The 20,971-nt window shown below is 40.3% G+C and overlaps 1 protein-coding gene across 5 annotated transcripts in view; it reads right to left on the bottom strand.

Annotated features, from left to right (window-relative positions):
* Positions 1–20,971, bottom strand: part of ST7 (suppression of tumorigenicity 7) — a 139,723-nt gene that overhangs the window by 23,342 nt on the left and 95,410 nt on the right. For all 5 annotated transcript variants that reach the window (XM_068669537.1, XM_068669538.1, XM_068669541.1 and 2 more), the window contains 3 exons: positions 12,380–12,494; positions 3,898–3,970; positions 2,187–2,289 (listed from right to left, as the gene is read on the bottom strand). In XM_068669537.1, coding sequence (XP_068525638.1) covers positions 2,187–2,289; positions 3,898–3,970; positions 12,380–12,494 — 291 coding nt within the window. The remainder of the gene's footprint in view (positions 1–2,186; positions 2,290–3,897; positions 3,971–12,379; positions 12,495–20,971) is intronic.

The following is a 20,971-nucleotide window of genomic DNA, read 5'->3' as shown; positions in this document are numbered from 1 at the left end:
ACAATGATTTTCAATCTCAGCATGACAGCCTGTGAAATTCAAACTGAAGGAATCAATTAACAATGTGAACTAGACTGAGGAACTTAAATGAGGACTGGACTTTTGTTAAAAGTACAGAAAATAACATGAAATTTGCATTTTGCACATGGGGAATGCTTGTTGGAAAGGGAATTTCAGACTTTTATTGAACAGTCACCTAAACAGGAGTTGGTGAGTGAGACAAGGGTCACAAGCAATGAATAAAAGCAACGACCTGCAAGCAAAGTAGCATCTTGAAGGTCTGGAAGTGCAGAGATTACAGGGGCAACTGCCACAACTTACAGTAAATTAGATTTTGCAATGGAAATCAAGCCAAAGAAAAGAAGGCTCTTGGTAGTGTTGAGCATGGGGGCAATAGCAGGATGGGCATTAAAAGAGTATTCAGAAGTGGAAACCATTGCAGCCAATAGTCTCCCCAACCCTGAGCAATGAAAGAACTGGACCCAGAAACTGCCAGACTTGCACTACAAACTTAAAAGAGGAAAATTCCCATTCAAAATCAAGTGATCTGGTAATGAGAATGGTAAATGGAGTACCACGTATTTAAAGGAGGGAAATAATGTATGTTAATGTGGATTTATTAGTACACAATCTGTTAAAAAAGATTTTGAAGGAAAAAAACACTCAAAAGCATGAAGGCAAGTAGGTTCGCAAGGACAGCTCATGACAAGACTAAATTGACATCTTTGCTTGGCAAGTGATCTTTTTTTTTTTTTTAAATAAGGGTATGTTTTAACTGGGTAAGTAAGAATTTGAAAAAAATTATCCAGAACAAGACTGGAATAGAGAGGCAAACAGACAACCAGGTAGAAGAGAGCATCAATGGCTGCAATGGCTGTATTGGTGTAAAAATCATTGGGATGGAAGAGATAAACAGAGTTCCATAGGATATCCAAGAGCAGTCTTGGAACCAAATTTGACTGTTTTCATTGTAAGCTTGCCACAAAAGTAGAACATCAGCTAATAACACAAATGGACTCACCTAAATCTAGTCTAAAAATCAGGCTTTTCATGGAAAGTAGTTGCTCCTTTCATTGTCAATGTAGAAAGAAGCACCTCAAAAGGAAAGACTGTCTAGAGATGTCTAACACAGTTCCTTCTTGCCACTGTTTGTCGAGGAAGTCTAGACAATTTTATTAAACAGTCTACCTTTCTGATAGCTAAACCATGCTATTTAGTGGATGGCCTAACAGATATATCTCACAGAAAGAATACTTAATTCCTGAAATGATTGGGAACAAATTTTCTGAAATACATGCATATACAAGGAAGAAATTTTGAGTGTACCTTGACCAGACTTGGTGTTCAGTTCTAACTAATGAATAGGCTCCCTACATTTAACACACGAGCCTTCTGCTCTCCAGCAAAGGCTGCTTGCTTTCACAGTGCAACACTGATCCAAAGGAGGTTTGCAGGGTGAGGTTCAGAGGTAGATCTGGGGCCAAAAAGCATCTGCCTTCTAATTTGCCTTTACAGTGAACTTACAGACTGCAGGTGAGAAAATAATAAATTAGCCTTCAGTAGCCACAGGCAAGATTCTTACTGCTGAGATACACATCTAGGGCGAGGATTAGGGAATTAAAACATAAATCCCTTTTCTTACTGATCTTTGTAGTCCTCAGTGATTCTTCATCTCTGAGCTATGTGTTCTCAGAGCTTAATGACAGAGTGCTGCATAAGGATTACTAATGCAACTTGTCTGAAGCATAGCATGAACTCCAAATCTAAGTTTCTTTATATGGCATATCAAAACCATGTTCTTTTATGTAGTCATCAAAACAAAGAGAATATGTTACTTTAAACTAGAAGATATTTTATGGCTATTGGGCAAAGAATAATCTGTTCCTATATATAGTTCTGTCCTGCAGCATAGCATTTGGTGGTATCTACTACCACAACGCAGTATGCAATTGTTAGTCACATAGAAGACTCACTTTAGCTAAAATTACAAGCTTCAAGTGTCACACTTTATGTGAAATACCTGAAGAAAAAAATTGCAGATTATCAGCCTCTTTGCCCTCCTATTGCTTATTCCCTTTTCTACAACATCATGTGATTAACTGAATATCCAAAAAAAAAAAAACCAACAAACAGGAGCTAGGACCTCAGCAATTTTACAGCTACAACAATATTTTCTCCATACTCACTTTTGGCACATGTGGATTAAATTCTACTGCTCTGTGAATAGCTTCTACTGCATTCATCTCTGCAGTACTCAGCCCTCGCCTTGAGGCAGCCTCTGGAGAAAATCTAGAAAAGCAAAGGAACAAACACATTAGGTCAGAAATGCTAGTAAGAAGAAGGCAGAAAAAGAATCTAGATCATGGGCCCATGTAACCAAACTGTGTCAGTTTCCTATGCTCTCCAAACTTCCATAGTAAGTGGAAACTCTAAGTGATCTATTACGTGAAGGCCAATGAAAATCCCAGCAGAAGTGGAAAGCATGTTTGCATCTAGTCAAGGCAGGAAGTCAGTTCAGTCAGATCTTTCTCTGTCGCTAATCTAAATTTGCTCTAGATACCTTTCTAAGGGGCATATTCAAGGCTGAAGTTGCAGGAAAAAAAAATAAAAGTAAAAAAACCCAATGCCAAATAATCGTTGGAGGGTTTCTACTAAAAAGAGGTTCGGGGAGGTTTGAGGGAGGTTCCCAACCCAATGCCCCTGGGCCAGGTTGGGATGGAAGCACGATGCAGCAGCAGTAGCGGGTGGTCTACTGGCCGCAGCACCATTGAGGGTAGCATGCCCAAACTGCGGGCAATTCATCTGCCCCAGTGAATGAAAAACCAGACCATGCAATCTCTTTCTCACCTCACACCCCACGGCTAACTCCAGAGCTGTACTTGGCAGGCAGACACCACAGGGAAAGCTGTGACAACCTTAGCCCTGCCCTCCCAAGCTGGAGTCGCTGTGTAGGGAGGAAAGATGTTGCAGTAGGTACTGGCGATCTACAGGATAAAAAGAATGAAAGAAAATTACTTAGATCTTGATGTGTACATACACTTTAAAAGCAAAAACTGTCAGGATGTCAGTCAAGAGAACGGCTTTCCACTCTACTTGCTTTCCAACTTTAGGGAGGCATTTGGCCCTCAGGTGCACGGACACAACTCCTGCCTGGGATTTGTGTAAAGGCATCTGAGAGCAGAACTGGGATCTTTGGGCTCCATCTCACAAGGAGCTGAGCACCTTTTTGGAGTGGGCCAGCACCCTCAAGTCCACAGGTATCGAGTAGATGTGCTCAGCACCTTGGAAGGTTGAGACCCAGGAGATAGCCATAACAGGAATGAGCAGATATTTGTGTGTCTAAAAATATGAAAATTATCTACCTCTCAGAATCCCTGACATGGTAATGCTACATCCACCTGCCACTATTTAAGCAGTCTTCTCACAGCATTTGTAAATGACATTGTTACCAGTGTATCCACATGCATTTATTACCTTTTTGAGGTCAGGTTTATATAAAGTTGAAGAGGTTGAGCCACACAGCACCTTTCAGTTGAATCTTCTTTTATACTACCCAGGAAGCCAAGGCTCCCCCAGATAGTACACATTACAGGATCTTTTGGTTACATCTTCATTATACTATCTAGGAAGCCAAAGCTCACCCAGATAGTATACATAAATCTGAAATAAGAATTGAATTTGGGCTATTTCTCTTTTCTTCTTTCATAATATTTGAACTGCAATGTTTGATCACTGCATTTTTTCTTCTTAGATATAAATTAATTTTGTGAATTTACTGCAGGACTGAATTCTCCTGCTAACCCAGCAGATTGTTAGGGTGTGGGCTCAGCAGATCACCGAAGAGAAATCTTGAGTTAAATCAGGAATTTTGTTGGAGAGAGGTTGTTATGCACTTACTTGTCAGAGACAGCTCTGGCTTTGAGCAATGCAGCTGTGTAACATATTGTTGCTGATTTTGGTAAGCTTATATCTGTTGAAAAGAGAGAAAAAAGTGAATATCTGAGCCCTTAAGAGTCTGCGGAAAGAAGTGTTTGATCAATACTTCATCAAAGTATGCATAGGATGCGCAAAATTATTAAGTGAATGCAGAGTACATTCTGGTCGCAGAACTTGCACTCTCATGTTACATGGATTTTAAATTTCCACTCAAGTAAAATATACAGGCTTTAAAACCTGTGTTAATGACCACAGGAACTGCCATTCAATCATCAACTGGTTCATTAAAGAACTAATTCACAGAGTGATATTACAGAGAAAGTGAAAAAAAAATCATTACTTTGTACATAAAGGTAACCTGGAAAATGTGATTTTTTTCCAGTTTATGAAACATTTAAGAAATAGCTGAGAGCTATCTTATTCCTTCCTCTTGTTTTCATTAAGAAGCAGTTTAATACAAATACAAGGCAGCTACACAAGTTAAGACAGATATTTAAGTAATAATGGATTTGACATGCAAGCAAACAACTCTTAGATTCACTGCAGTTAAAGATCAAGAGTACAATTAAGGTGTTTGGCCTCTTAAGGAAATCTTGAACCAAAATGTTCACCGGACAGCCTCAGGCCGTTTTATGCTGTCCTAGATATGCAAAGCAGCCATACACCTGACTTAACCCATTAGTTCCATTTCATACCTGTTCTCTACCAGCAGATTGGCACCAAGCATCCAAAGGGTAGAGATAAATGCTGCTTAACAGATTTCATCTAGAGATTTGTTCCCACTCTATAAAGAATTGACTTCCACACTAGTAATCTGCCTAGCAGACATATTATCTAGTGGGTGAAATATTCCAGCATTAGAGTGTAAAGATTACAGTTAAATAAATAAAAAAAAAACCAAGAACCTAAGGGCTGGATTCTGCACACAGCACACTGGCTACTACTGTAAGAAAATCCCAATGAAGGAGTAAGATATAAAAAGCATTATGGCCCAGAAATAATATACAGCTTCCACCAGTAAATATCAAAAATAAATAGTGTAGTAAATGAAAGGCACTGGACCAGGCCCACTGCAAGAGTGGAGAGTTAATGATTAGACTATTGTTCTCAAAAAATATCTGCCCCTCAGTTTGTCATTGAGAGTGAGATGTAGTGAGCACGTTGGATACTCCCCTATAATATATTCCAACTCTGATTTCATTGCATTGTGTAATTGTAGCAACAAAAGTAATTAAAATCAACAGCATGCAGAACAGTCTAGGTGATGCATATCTTAATTGCTACAATAACAGAAGCTAGCTACAAACACACACTTGAGCACACCTTCAGTGACAGGAAGAGGAAGTATTTATAAGCACCTCCAGTAACCCTGCTTATACCAGGTCCTCCTTAGCATTAGGAGTTAAAAGCCATTTCCAGTAAACAGAAGTGGTGTTTTGCAGAACATACTAGGCTCTGTTCTCTAGTTAAAGGCTTGTTTTCAATCATAAACGGATTGGAAGGTAGAGTTTCTTTCTGAATGCAAAAGAAAAACAACAACAACAAAACAATGACCTGCAGTCATTTGTGGGGGTTTGAACACCGTATTTTCCCCTGATGTGTACAGTGTTTTTCTGTGCCACCAGGTCATCTTTGTCTCACAGGTAATATTTTCCCTTCCACCAGTTCAAATCTAGCCATGTTTGTTGAGGTTTGGACAGTTACAAAATTTTGCATGAATGATGCAGAGCAAGGGGTAGATCTGCTGCTAGTCAGAAATCCCTAGAAATTTTCCCATGCAAGCAAAAAAAAAAAAAAAAAAAGAAGCGAGAATCCTTGTCCTACTTCAAATAATGGAGTAAGAGCACTCCCTCACTTCTCTATTTGTTTCAAGGAGCTGAAGACTAGGAGGAATCAAGAGGTCTAGAATATGCAATGGACGCAGCAGAGGAAAACCAGTTGTTATAAAAGCTGCCTGCTCTATTTCAACACAGGATGCAGGTATGGCAGCCAAACAGAACGACAGGAAGAACATGGCAAATCTGTCACTGATACACAGTCCATGAGGTGAAGCAATGAGACTACTCCACATAACTGAAGTCACACCGCGTGTGTAATGGCTAATTTTCACATCAGATCATTGACTCCTGAATGGCAAATGTTCAGTGGAAGTTACCTGCACCAAGCTGTGAAGAGCACAATTAATTCTAGGATAAGAGCTTAAGGTATCATGGAGTAGGAACTGAGCTTGATGTGAGGTTAAATACACTAAAACAAAACACTAGATCACAAAACAAGGTCTTCTACTAGGAAGCAGGTGCTCCTAGGCTGGAAACAGCTGAGGAAAGTCTGTGCATATAGATTTTGGGATGATGCACTGTAAGATGCTGGCATCTGCACAGGAGGGAAATATGGTGAGGTGAGGTAAGGCTTAGGTACACCACCTGAGTCATTCCTGCAGAAGCAATGGGATTTTTCAAGGGAATGTTGTGTTCAAATCTCATCACCCATGTTCAAGATCAAGAAAAGTAAACAAAAAGACTGTGAATTGGTTGTGTACCAATCCAAATGAAATATGGCCTGAGCAATGATACAACTATTGCCTATGCACACCCGCAGAGAACACCAGGGAAGGAGAAGGGCTGTTTAATTGAAGGACAATGTTGGCACAAGAATAAACAGTCCAACATCAAATGTAGGCTGGGGATTAAAAGAAAGTTTTAAGACATCAAGTTTGGAGACAGATTTCCAGGTAGAATAACTGGGCAAACAAAATAGCTAATTTTGTTTAATAGCTTGCTCAGCTCACAGAAAGGGTAATCTGCAGTAAATACATCAGCAGGGAACCTGCCTTACCCAGGAGGGCTCTTCACTACTAGGCTCCTAATAAGCAAGCAGCAATTATTTGAGGGTAATACCTACAGTCCCTTGGCAGTGGAAGAAATGCATACAAATGTTGGTGTTTATGTTGCTGTGGAGATAGTGATCACCCTCAGTAGGTCGATGCTGCTCCCCTCCTCCTTTTTGCTTGCCCCATATTAGACTGTAAGGATTCAGCTCTTCTATATCCTAGCCTGATCACTACAATACTTTAAAACCTTCATATAATTTAGGCTTCGTTTCCTAAACTGGACCTTTGTATTTTATAAAACAGCATAAAACAATTATGGCTGGCTATAACTTGACTTTAGCAAGGGAATCAAGTCTAAACTTGCTGTAGGAGATAAGTCCTCTGTCAGGAACCAAAGTGAAGGTTTTCATAGATGAGTGTGTCCAGCTCACTGAGCCATCTGGCAAAGTATCTTCACATATACTGTTTCCCACCCTCCTATGATTACTTGTGGAGTTCCCACAATGTGCGAAAATATGCAACTGCTATTCTGTTCTCAAAACTGTCAGGATATTTTTGCTTAGTAAGAACTGACATGACAGTCTAAAAAAGGCTCTCCCTTCTTTATTGCTTGTATCTTCAAACAGAATACAAAATAGCTGAAATTTAATTAACAGTCATTTTCTTTGGAGTAGCCCCAGAGAGCTATTGGGAGGGCTGGGAAAGCCAATTCTTACTGGTTATTTGCGTTGTAAGTGATTGCATTGAGAATGAATTAATGGAAGATGCTATGCATAGGGATTTGCAACCAGAGTATCACTAATTCTGTGATTCGTGGTATCCAGAATATGCCATACATCATCTAAATAGATCATGGGATTTCTTACTCTCATAAAATAGCAACTAAACCAAGAAATGATGAATCTGCGTGTAGGCCGGTGCAACATCCCCTATCCAAGTCATCAGAAAGCCCTACATGTGAAAACATGGGCATGCTGCAATTCCTTTAGGTATTAATAAATGGGAAATCTAAGTGACTGGTCAGAAACTACTCCCTTTTTTGACCCAAAAGGACATGTTATTTCCAAGTCAGCAGTGAAGATTCCTACAGGTTTAACTTTAGATAGGTGGCTAGTCTTATCAACATTAATAGGATCAAAAGTATTTGCTGAAATAAGCTGCAGATCTGGGGCCACAATTTGTACAGTAAGATCTTCTCAGTCAAACTCTTAGCTCTTCTCCATACAGCATTGAAGAGAGGCTACACTTCAGGTACCAGATGAACTCACATATTTCTAAACATGCAACATTTAAGTATGCCAACAAACTGGAAAAAAATATGTGAAAATATAAGAAAAAAGTGATGGACTACAGGACATGCAATGGTTTGGTCTGATTTTCTCTCCCTCAGCCCGTGTATTGACTGCAGTGTTTCAGGGATAGGCCAACACTTGCCTTGTCAGCACAGAGCTCCCCCAGTTCTCTGCACCTGCAGACTACATTATCAACTCGTGCACAGGTGGAAGGAGGAACTGCTTACAGGAAAGACTGAAAGTGGTCTAATGCATAAATATGTGCTGGCTGGATCAGTGGTGACAGAAGAGAGATGCGGTCATCTATAAAGATACAAACATTGTGGAAGAAAAAGAATTAAGCTGATACAAATGGTTAAAGTGAGAGTAAAGGGATGGAATTCAATAATGGAAAATATGAACTGAACATCAGGGGAGAAACACTTTGTCAGAAAGATCTACTGTCCTGTGGTATCATCTCCCACAAGAACAGTCATTGCCTGAGCCCTTTTTCCACAAGACATGGTAGAAAGTATGTTGGAGGGAGCAAAACTATGAACACGATGACCTAAGGCTTACTTTGTGCTTGTGACACAAAGCAGTTTGGATTTTCTGTAGTTTTGACATTTCTTCCTCACTGGTGGAAGACCCCAAAATCACACACTGTGCATGGTAAGGCCTGGGCTTTGGTCCCCTGGTAGGATGGGAAAAACATTTCAGCACAAACAAAGTGTGTTTTATTTTACTATGAGCATAACAAGTGCTTAAACTGTTCAGATATGGACATATTTTGAGGGTTACTGCTGGTTGTAACCGTGTCATGGCTGAGATGAACATCGCAGTGACCAGACATGTGTCAACCCCTTTGATTTGACTGAGTTTAATCCTAAATGCATCTAAAGGGGAAGCAACCTTTTCTCCTATAGAAGATTAGAAAGAGCAAGATCAGTACCATTAGTTTAGACAATTAGTTTAGACTTTTTGTGTTGTTGCACAAGCTGGGGAAACAAACAAAACAAAGCAAAACACAGAATCATATGGCAAAAAAAAAAAAAAAAGAGAGACCAGATGGTATGAACAGACACAGAATTGAGGCAAATATCCACAAAAGCCCCAGAGACCATAGCTGAAGGCTCCATGTGATTAGTTGATCAATCTACAACTACCTACGAACTACCTAACTACCTACGGAAGGAATGCCTTTAAGTTAGATTAGAGGTTAGGAGGAAATTCTTCACTCTGAGGGTGGTGAGGCACTGGCACAGGTTTGCCCAGAGAAGCTGTGGATGCCCCATCCCTGGAAGTGCTCAAGGCCAGGCTGGATGGGGCTTTGGGCAATCTGATCTAGTGGGTGGCATCCCTGCCCATGACAGGAGGGTCAGAACTAGATGATCTCTGAGGTCCCTTCCAACCCAAGCCATTCTGCGATATGATTCTAAGTTCACTGTAAGTAGAACCTACATACATGTATTTCATACGTTGTAAGGACAAGAAGTTGGACAGAGGGAGACTGAAGAACGGAGAGTAACTCTGAATGGGATGCATTTTAGAAAACTGGTTTCTCTACATTAACTGTTAACAAATAAGAATATGATCAATACCCATCCACCATGCACGTTCCAAGATAAAGATGATTGTTTCTAATTGTGTTTTTTTTTAAAGGTTTGCATTTTGATTTGACACTAATTTAGAGAAGGATTCTTCGACGTAAGCAGTTACCAAATAAAAGTGTAACAGCCTAGAGCAGAATGAGACCTTTTGCATTAAAAAAAAAATTAAATAAAACCAACCAAAGAAAAACCACCAAACACTTTATTTCTATGTATCATATGGTCTAAATTCTCTTCTCAAGTTAACTCTTAATTCAGGCCTGTCTACATGGTAACACTCTCCTTCTCCTTCTTTGCAAGTGGTAAGTGAAAGGAGAATCTGTACAAAGTGTTCCTCCTGCAAACCAGAAAGTTTACAGTCTCACAAGAAAGTAAGACAGTGACATTTATTACAAAAAAAAATAAATAAGAAAAAAGAAGCCAAGGAGATCTTCAGGGAGGGATCACTGCATCACTACAACTAAACAAACAGGCCTCCAACCTTTTTTTAATTTGATTTTCAATTACCAGAAAGGTCTGAGTTTTCACATAGTACCCAGGTTACCAGAGAATAACAGTCAAAGGGACGGATTGCCCAGGGAAGTTAATAAATCATTTGCTCTGAGCATCACAACAAGCAGACCTACTCCACTGAAAAACAATCAATTTAAAAAGTAAGGAAATAGGAGCAGATAAGCTTTATCTGTTATGAATACCAGAAGCTTATCCCATTAAGAACAGTCTTTTCAGCAGCCATAACTATTTCTGCTGTAAATAACATGGATCCATGTCAAATTGGAGCCAAAACTCTTTTCAGAATTCAACAGTATTTAGGTCATCTGCACTCTATTGACAGGCACTGAACTCTGAAACCATAATGATGTAGCTCAGCAACAGTGCATGACTTCCCACTAATGAGGCCCTTTTTCCATGAATAATGAGTATAGACATCAGCTCTGTTGCCAGGTACATAATATAAACACTATTTAACACACAGCTTTTAGAAAAGCAGTGTGTCTGCTTGCAGAGGCTGAGGTTTTGCACAATGCAATCCAACTTTTTAGCCTAGGGTGGGGGCAGGCTGCTCAAGGAAATAATTTGTTCATATGTTATCAAAATACAATAAATCAGGTTTGGGCTCAGTCAAAAAAAAGGCAGTGGAGTGGAACCAACAGAAACTGCAGATAGGAAAGTATAAATGAGTTCATTGTTTTATAATCCAATAAATCTTACAACACATGAAGCTGATGAGTTCTAAAATGAGCTGAGACTCCCTGAGATGAGCCTTCTGAGACTCATGAGCTGTAAGAGTCATACTGGTTAAGCCTGTGCTTGTGGAGTCCTTGTGCATACCTAGCATATACACACACCTTTCTTTATATATGGCAAAAAAAAAATGAGTTGAAAATGCATAGGCTCAAACAGATGAAGTAAAAAGAGTTTCATTTTGAAAATCCACATCTGTTATACTTCTGACCTCAGTTTTGATTATATCAGACACTTTTGAGAAAACAAGACGCACCTTCAAGTTTTAGCATCTTCAAAGTGCCACCATAGTAAAACCTAGAGATCAGTGCTTCACCATGCAAAAGCAGCGTTGGCACAGGAGTTTAATCTGAGATTTGGGAGGGCTTGATTTAATTTCCTGTTCTGCCACAGGTCTGCTATTTCCCAGAGTTATTAGTAGATAACTACATTAAAGACAAGGATGTGCTGAAGTCCCATGGTGCCTGAAGCCACAGTGAGAAGCTTCTGTCTCCATGGGCTTTTATACTTTTCTGCTTTTTGGTGCCCAGGCAAAGAGAACAAAGCTGAACAAAACCAAGACAGAAGCCACAGAGAAAAGTGTAGATAGAAAAGATGTAAGTGATAAGAGAGGAGTGAAGTGGGTGAGGAGATGTATGATGACCATCACTGCCCTGAAAACCAGACTGGGACAGCTAGTTAGGTGAGGTAGGAAAATGGCTTTGGGAGTGAATAGTACTGGCTGAAACAGGAGCCTCTGGTAGGAACCGGGAGCAAAAGAAAGCTGAAATTGACTGCAAAACAGAAGTAGAAGGGAGTTCAGTAGACAAATGGGACAGAAGATCAACTAGGGACAGGCTGGAAAGGATGTGAAGTCTATTCAAAGAATCAAAGAGAGAGTGGCCAAAGCTCTGTGGTTACGGGTTCCAGTGCCCATACTGGTAGCCACGTATGCAACAGCACCTCAAATAGCCTCCATTCACCTCTTCAAAAACTTTTTAAGTTACAAGCCTTAAAATCTCTGCTTAAGTAACATTAGAAAAGCCAAAAAATCTAGTAATTAAGAACATTTTAAAGGCAACAAGATAAAGCTAGAGAAAGAGTTAAGAAATATCAAAATGTAGGGTTTTTCACTTAATTCAGCCATTTGGTTCATGCATACTCCAATCCTTTCTTCAGACAAGGTTTGAATAACATGCAATAAGAGTCTACAGAACCAAAACAGTCATTCTTTAAACATCAACAGAAAGCAAAGAAAGTGCTGAAGAGCTACGAATAAGTGAATTCCATTACTCTGTACAGAGAATGAAGCAGGGTTTGCAGAAAAAAAACCAACACACAGTATGTAATCTCTGGATTAAGGACTGTGTAAGGGGACGTATGAAGCTTGTGCAAGTCACCTTACTTACAATACTTCTGAAATTTTAAAGTTTTACTTTCTAAAGCTTGACTGAAACATTGTTTTTATGAGTACTGTATAGAAAAAATATAAATACATACGGACTTACCATCATACTTTGCTAAGACTGCCTGGACATCTGCATATGCTTGCAGTTCCAACAAAGCTTCTAGCAGGTTTTCATGGATATTGAACATGCTGAGCAGAGGAAACTCCTTCATCAACTAAAATCAATAACATATGAAAGGGTTAGATTATTGACATGGAAAATGGTTTCATGTTCAAAACGCACCAAATTAAAACCCTTCAGTTCCCCACATTCCTGACTCTTTCCCAGAGTTCACTATTATCTCAGAAATTTCTGAGCTCTAAACAGACAGTGAGGCAGGTTTCTTGACAAAATATGCTTAGCATTGGATGCATTTAATCCTTTAATCAGGTGTACAGGAACAGGAATACTCTAACAAGCCATGTAAATAAAATAGTTCCAGGTCAGCCTTGGTCTATATGACAATATTAAGTTGGATATGAAAACTCTGTCAAATAATAAACATACTTTTGAAGATATAGAGAAACTGATGAGAACCACCAAATCTTAATCTCGCAAACAGAGAACAGGATGGAAACAAGAATGGTGAAGATTCACCAGGAATTTTAGAAAATAATAAACAAGTAATGTCTGTAGCTTCTTCCCTCTTTAAGGAAGATTATCAGATGTGCAACGTGCAGAGAAATTCTTCCTTGTACATTAAATTCTTGCCTGGCACACATTAATGTAAGAAATAATCTGTCCTTACAGGATAAGTGTCTAAATTTGGCTCTCTGGGTAGCACTGACTTTGTTGCACTTTGAGGATTACTGAAGTATCAAAAATGCAAGGACAGGAGTGTTTTGTATAACGGATTATACAAATTTCTGGTGCAAACCATGATCACTGAGACAGCAGCTGATTCACTCAATTTGTGGTTCTAGTGGGATAGGGATGGGCATAAAGCTCCCAGTTGAAATGGATGGAGCTGAACCTGTGAGGAACACACACACACAGAAAAGAAACTGTATAGTTTACAGGCTTTCCTTCTTCTCCAGTGTTCCAAAAAAACATGGACCACAGGTCTTGGTGCTTATCTAGATAAAAAATTTGACCATAAAAATAAGTTTAAGTCTTTGCTCACGAAGAAAAATAACTGCAGGTGAAAATTCACATAGCTAGCTCCATCAGTTATGGATCCAGCATGGCACCTACTACTTCTCAGTCTTGTCCTTACTGACTGCTGCATATTTAATGGTCGAAGCTACTACTTGGAAGGAAAAAGCATGACAGAATCTAGCCCTACGTAAAAAGTGATTTAAAGCTCAGAATGAGCATATTGCAAACAACCCCTTCAAGGGATTAAGAAAGATTATCCCTCTTCATTGCGGATGAATAATGGCTGGCAGAAAAACCTTCCCTCCACGAGTGAAGAAAAGGGAAGAGCTGCAGCCAGTTACAGATGTGCTGCGGCCAGTAAAAGTTCCTACTCTGGTTCTGTTTCTCACTGACATCACTCACTGGTTTTTATTTTTTTTTCAGCTTTAATTAGGTTCTGTCAGAGTGATAAACCTCGCCTGAGACAGCAGCAGAAGAAAGGTCACTGTCCGGCCTACCAGGCCCCCAGACTGACACGTGTTAATGAAGGTTTAATCTGGGAAGGGCTCAATGTTAGCAAGTCCAGCTGAGTCAAAACGAACTCGGTTGATGCTGTGGTTACAAAAATAAAACACCTCTAACCAGCCACTCAGCTGTGCTAACGCTGACTGTGCACAAATGACAACACATTTGCTATAAATAAATAAAATAATAATAAGGAGAGGACATGAGCTCAGTTTTCTGCCATCTCAGGATGGACAACACACAGCTTTTAGTGTGAATACTCTTCACAGTACAAATGTGTTTTTTGAGAAGCGTCCCAGAAAGTAACGCCACTTAGATGCAAGTGTATTACCACAGGTCATCTCTTAGGCCCCAGAGTGTGGGGAAACACTGGGGAAGAAAAAAAAATGCCTCAGAGGTTACAACATCGGCCTGCTGGACGTTGACGGCAGGCCAAACCCTGCGCCACGCTGAGGAGCAGCGGAGAGCTGAGGGCCAGCTCCCATCTCCTCCCCAGCAGGCCTCATGCCCCACACCGAGGCGTGAAGACGGGCACCCCGTCCGTGAGCAGGGCAAGGAGAAGGCACCCTCGAGTACCCCAGGCCCTTACAGCACCGGGCTCTTCTCTGGCCGCTGGTTTAAGGAGACACACGGCTCCCTTTGCACCTAACTGTGAATTTTCTGTGATGTTAGAGACTAACATTGGCCAAAGTGTCTAATGATCAATTTTCATTCTCTTTTCATCTTTACTGTAGCAGACACTTCCACATTAGTGCCAACCACTGCACTTAGAGACGAGACGAAAGCTCTACTGTCATCCTTCTCCATGACTTAAGACCTCAAGAGACAGCCATCAGATTCAGCACTTGACGTTTCTCACCAAAGCAACTGTACCTTCTTACCTCAATACTGCTTAGGACTACAGATTTCATTATAAAATGCTGATTATTAGACTCTCAGCCAGTATAAAGACCTGTACTCCTCTGAGCTAAGCTTGCTTTCATACCATATCAAAGCTAACACAACATGGCCACGAACGTATTACCTTACAACACGAGATGTTCAAGTAGATATCAAATGCATCATACCAAATACATGCTCGCAAGGATTTTATTTTGAACTTGTCAAAATAATTTGAACTTGTCAAAATAATTTCTAGTGGCTCCATTAGCCCTTATTCTGTTCCAACTGCTCTGCACATTTGATGAGGAACACATACACACACAGAAAGTGGAACTGCTTCTGTTGAAAGATTCATTAGCTGTACTGCAGATACACAGGAATGGCAGCTTTTGCAGGTAATTAATAACTTTTAATTTATTAATTTAAAGATAAATATTATTTTGGGAGTACAAGTTTGCAGAAGAAATCTGGAACTAAGTCTGACACAATCAGATATCTTATCACTAGTCCTGGGAGGGCCGTAATTCCAGACTCACCCCAATGCATATTGCAGGGTGTAGTTTCAATGACTTTTTGATGGATACGAAAGAGTGATGATCACAAAATATGCTTTATGGTACAAGGAAATCCCCGTCTGATTTATTGGATGAGGAACAAGTTATACCTCCCAAAGAAAAGTTAAATGAAGAGGACTCCCTTTCCTGAGAAAATTTCCATCATCAGTATTTTGTCATTTAGATCTCATTTTTGAAACATTTTCAAGGAATGTACTTTTAGCTGCTGTATCTGTTTTCCTCCCGTGATGACATTAACCTCATGCATCAATTAGCAATGATACATCATTTGTGTAGGGAACAGCTTTGAGTTACAGTTTATGACTACGACTAGACCATGGGGCTCAAGTGAATACAGAGGTGGATAAATGAATGATCTTATACATCACCTGGTGTTGACACATTTATTCTTTATTTGCATTGTGGCTGTACAAATGGCCACATATTTTATGGGCAATGCACACAACCATTCACTGCTGCTTATATTCATATATTCTCTACAAGCATTTTAAAATCCATGTATTCAACTGAATGCATTCGTAGATATGAGTAAGTGAGTTCAGCTTACAAAAAAGAAACAACAACAAATAAATGAGAAATACAGTGGGAATTTACAACCTTAACTTCAAGTCTATCTCTTCCCACTGTGGCTATCTGAAATGGTAAAATCTGCCTCCTAGAAGAGAAATGACTGAAGCTGCCATCTTCCAGGTGCGACTGTCAGCCACCAGCAAAGAACCAAGAGTGCACTGTGGATAGCACTGTCATGTTCACCAGCACTTTGCATAAGCTGCTTTCTGGTACATGACTGTCATCTGTAAGCACTGTTAACTGAACAAAGTAAAAAGGCAAAACATCAAGCCATTTCTGAGCAGAAATATAGAAGATCCCACTTCTTAGGGCTTCGTTGTCTACAGCTAGATTTTCAGATGTTTTAAACTTTGTCTGAAGTTTGCCTTGGGCTGGAGGCATTTGAAACATCATTCCACATTGACTCTCTGTTGTCTAATAAAATTAACTTATGGCTAAGTTTTTCTCTAGTCAGCTGATTAATATGATCTTTTTCCTGTATTCAGCTACTTTTCTCATAAAAGCTGCAGAAATTGGATGTCTTTAATATTTCCTTTCCTTTGACAAATTTTGTTGAATCTGAATGATGGATCAAATGTTCCTTGTACTGACAGAGAAACAGTTGAGACTTGATTTCATAAGCTTTATTTTTCCAGAAAACCAGGCTAAAAACGACCTAGTAAAGAGTATTGTTGTAAACTCCCTAATATTGAAGCTAGATTACTAGCTGTAAAGAAGCTATCTGTCAACCAACTTAATACAATGGAGCTGATTTGCAAAACCTGAGAACAGAAATCACAAACCCTTGGCTAGCTCACCTGGCAAGGAGAGAAGAAATGTTGTCAGCAAACACAGGCTAGCACACAGATAGGCTCCACTTTACACTGTGGGATGGGACAGGTATAGAATTTAGCTGACATTCCATTTTTATTTGGCAAATGCAAGTTTAGCTCTAGTGTTCCAAAATATTTACAGATAATGTGTCTTTTATTCAAGGTAGGATTAGCAATTAGACAGTAAAGGAAGAAATATCTTACTGACTATGCAAACTCTAAGGAAATATGCTAGAACATGCAGCCTATATGTTCTCTCTTAATTGGAGGATGAAAGCCTTCGGAGTAAGACTTGAGTTCTTTAAGGAATATAATTATGAAAATGCTGTTATTTGGACTGTGTTGTAAAAATGCACATTCCAGGAATAAAAAGGATCTTGAAGGAAGACGTGGCATGAAACCAGAAGAACACAAGTTGTTCCAGATGTACACTTACTACTAAATAATTGCATCACATAAAAGCAGTAAGAGAAATTATATAATTTTTGATATATCAAAGATCAGCAACTTTATAAAGCATGAAAATAAAGCGATTACTCATAGCCCTCTTCAGGAGAAAATCCTTTATTTACATTATCATGAAGTACTTTGCAGAAACCTTGCCATAGCTTTAGACTTTTAAATGCAATTAAAAGAAGGAAATGATCTAGTAACTCAAAAATGTGCTAGGGGTTTCCAAAGAGGTGGAGGAACACAATTAAAAGCCTCTGAACAAGGATTGATACAAGAGGATTGACAAAAAAGGAGCCCAAGTTACCAGGGTCCCTGTAAGACCACATGACTACATTCCATTTTCTGTCTTAATGGAATCAGAGTGCTGGAAACCCTTGGGTAAATGCACTGAGTACAACGAAAAATCAGATGCAATTGTCTGTGCTACACAGGATTTGATAACACGCAGTATATGCTCAGCAGGCTGAATATATATTTCAACAAATTGTAAGGCGAACAAAACCTGACAGTGTAGTGTAGCTTTAGTACAGGAAGCAAGTACACTGCTCTACAGGACACGTGCCCAGCACAGCCATTTTGCTCCAGCTGGGTGTAAGTTGTCATTAAGTATGTTGGACAAATCTTTTGAGAAGGCCCACATGTTCTGCTAGAAAAACGCCTGTTTTCAACACATGCCTAAAAGGCAATCTTTCATTGTAGTCACCTGGCTATTACAATTTTAAGCACAATTTATATGAGAAACATTACCATCAGTTTCAGGTTACAGACACCGAATTTCTAGTTTTGAGGGTTTTGCACAGGATGACAGGCATGACAGAAAGTGAGGGCTCTGACTCGCAGGTGGAGTGAAAGGACCAACAGCACTGGGGCAGTCACAGGAGTCTCCATTTTGTGTAAGATCCCATCCAGATGAAAGATGTCCTCATCTTCCCTCCCCCCAGTTTATCCACACTGTGCACAGCTGTTACAGAAGAAAACATGTTTGAATACAGAGGCATGTGGAAGTGTTTTCACTGTTAGAAATCACTGTTTATCACTTGCTGTTACTGCAGCATTTGTGTGTCAGAACAGGAGTTAACCAAAGATCCTTCCCTGTGGTGGAGGCTGGCAAACGTTGCTGCTCACATGAGCAGCGCTGCTCTGAAATTCATGAGGTAGCTCTTGGTCTTCTTGAACTCAGAAGAATTTCTGCTTCAAATTGTAATAAATGGCACATTGAATGGATGCTACAGATTTTCACAAAGCTAGCATTCCACTCAAGGCAAAGGAAGCCTGCTTCACTTGACCTGTGTAACGCGCGCCAAAGACTGACTCACTAATCCTTGCCTAAAGCACAGAAGTATTTGGAAGAGACAGACAGTAGCTGTGGGTGCAAACAGCTGCAGAAGCTGCATTGTTGAGTTGCTAGGGATCAGAACATCTCTATTAGCAGTCAGGACTCTTTCCTTTCACACTGCCTGATGACACAAAGTACAGAAAATCGTTCTGGTTATATATTCCGCTTACCCAAGAGCACTCAGCAATGCACAGAGAAATAGAAAATTCAAGATAATGTTGAATGAAAAACAGCATTCAAAGTCCAGTAAAAGAGGTTGCCAAGGAAGTACGCTAGATCTGAAGAACTGGCACACCAACAAAAATCACTAGTGCTGCTGGTGATACTAAGATAAAAAACCCAACCTCCCCTTATCATTAAAATAGATTCAGCGTGGCTGAGTACCATTTTGATGCCTCCAAATGGCATAACCTTTTAAACCACTTGAAAAGTTCAGGGCAGCCTCAGTGTTTAAACAGCTTATCAAGCGGCACATTGATATTCAAGCAGCTCTCTAGCACTGCAAGCTGCTTAGACACTGACAGCCCCTTGGTATCTTCTCTGGCAAAAAAAAAAATTAAAAATTAGCTACTGCAGCTGGGCACTGAGATGAACACAAACACCTCCGGCTTGAAATATCCTCAGCGAGATTCTCAGAGCTAGGTCCATAACAGTAAACTTCTAGGTCCTTTAAAAATGAACTGAAGAGTAATTTCTCAGCAGACATCACTGATCCCAGAAAGAAAGTGTGCATTTCTGACTCTGCAGTGAGGAGACACCGCACCGGGACGCAGTGCTCCAGGTGAGGCCTGGCAGGGGCAGAGCAGAGCGGGGCAATCACCTCCCTTGACCTGCTGGCCATGCCTCTGGTCCTTCTCTGCAGGGCTGCTCTTGATGAGCAGGTAGTAACTATACTTGTTAAGACCAGAAAGCAGTTATCACAGAAGTGCAGGTGTAGGAGATAAAAATGCTCTAGAAAGCAAGTTTGTTTCATCTCCCTGACAGTGATTGAGAGGTGTTCGCTTCATCCCCCAGCACGCTTTCTGCCTGCCTCCCTTCTCTTTCATAAGCACACATCGCCCTTCAGTGACAGCCTGCTCATTCCACAGCCCAAATCTTCCCCAGAACAATCCTAAGAAGCTAGACCCAGGGAAATTCAGCAGCACAGCCACTCTCAAAGTACAGAAAGAAGGGCCTCTGCGTACCCTCCACACCCCCTCTGCTTTCATTCGATGGAAAACACAAACCACAAGCCCAGCACACTGATTTTCATCCACTGTGAAGGTGAGGGAACGAGCAGACAGACAGCAGCTGGTACAGAAAGCTACCCTCGCTCCTTGGCACCTGGTTTGTCTTTCAGCATTATCTCCAATGAAGATGTAAGGTGACGGGATACCGGAGGCTCCTCCCAGCCGCCACCACGGCCTTTCACCTCTGCACACCCCAGGTTCTCCAACCCCATTTGGAACACGCCGCTTTAAATCGTCCTGACATCATCAGCCCAAGAAATAAACCAACCAGCAGCGCAGGCTTTTTCCTCCGGGACAGGACGAGAGATCTGGTTCCCCCGCACACCGCACCGTGCTCTGCGTAAGGAGGAATAAAAGCGGGGTAACTCTGGTGACGGGGCTGGAGTTACTCCAGCCGCACGCTAATCAAAATGAGGTCACGAGTTAACTCCGTCCATACAAATAGTGACAGCTGCTGGTTTCTATAGCGAAGCATAGTAAATAGTTATCATCACAAACACAAACAAAGGCAGAACACCTATGTGTGCCTCAGCTACACATCGCCATGGCAATTACAGCTTACTGACTCTGAGCAATTCAGCTCAGCTAAATGAATGAGATCAAAGCAGCAAAGCCAACACCACAGTGCTTCCTCAAAATTGATTTCAGAAGCGACAAATTCCTAACAAATCACTGTTTTTGAGTATCTTTAATAAAATGCCAAAGAATAGTATTTTCCTAACAGCAGCATATATAACCAATAACCCCAAATCTTATTAAAGCCACCACCAACTCATTTTCTTTTCATTAAGGTGTTTTAAGCAGGATCTCCCTCTTTTCTGACATAAAATTAAAATAAGACAATGTAATCCATCAGTAATGTCCTCAAGATGGCCTTATATATGCAACGAATTAAACACTCTCAAATATTTTATTTTTTCAAAGTGGCAAAGACTCACTACATCCCAATCATATTTCCCAGATGGTGTCATGAACCTCTTAACACTTCATTTCCATCATGTTCCATGTCTTGAGAAATCTGTTTTCAATCTCTCAAACACAAACAAGGCCTCCACCCTCTGTCCCCTGATGCTGGATTCAGCAGTCCCCGGCCAACTTATTCTTCATATTCTTCTTAGGGTGAATAAATCCATCTCCTCCCTCATCAATCACGCAGAAACCACCAATGACACATTCATGTTCAAACTTCTTCA

The sequence above is a fragment of the Anas acuta genome, chromosome 1 (assembly GCF_963932015.1).
Source record: "Anas acuta chromosome 1, bAnaAcu1.1, whole genome shotgun sequence".
Lineage (NCBI taxonomy): Eukaryota > Metazoa > Chordata > Aves > Anseriformes > Anatidae > Anas > Anas acuta.
This window is presented reverse-complemented; position numbering and strand designations above follow the sequence as displayed.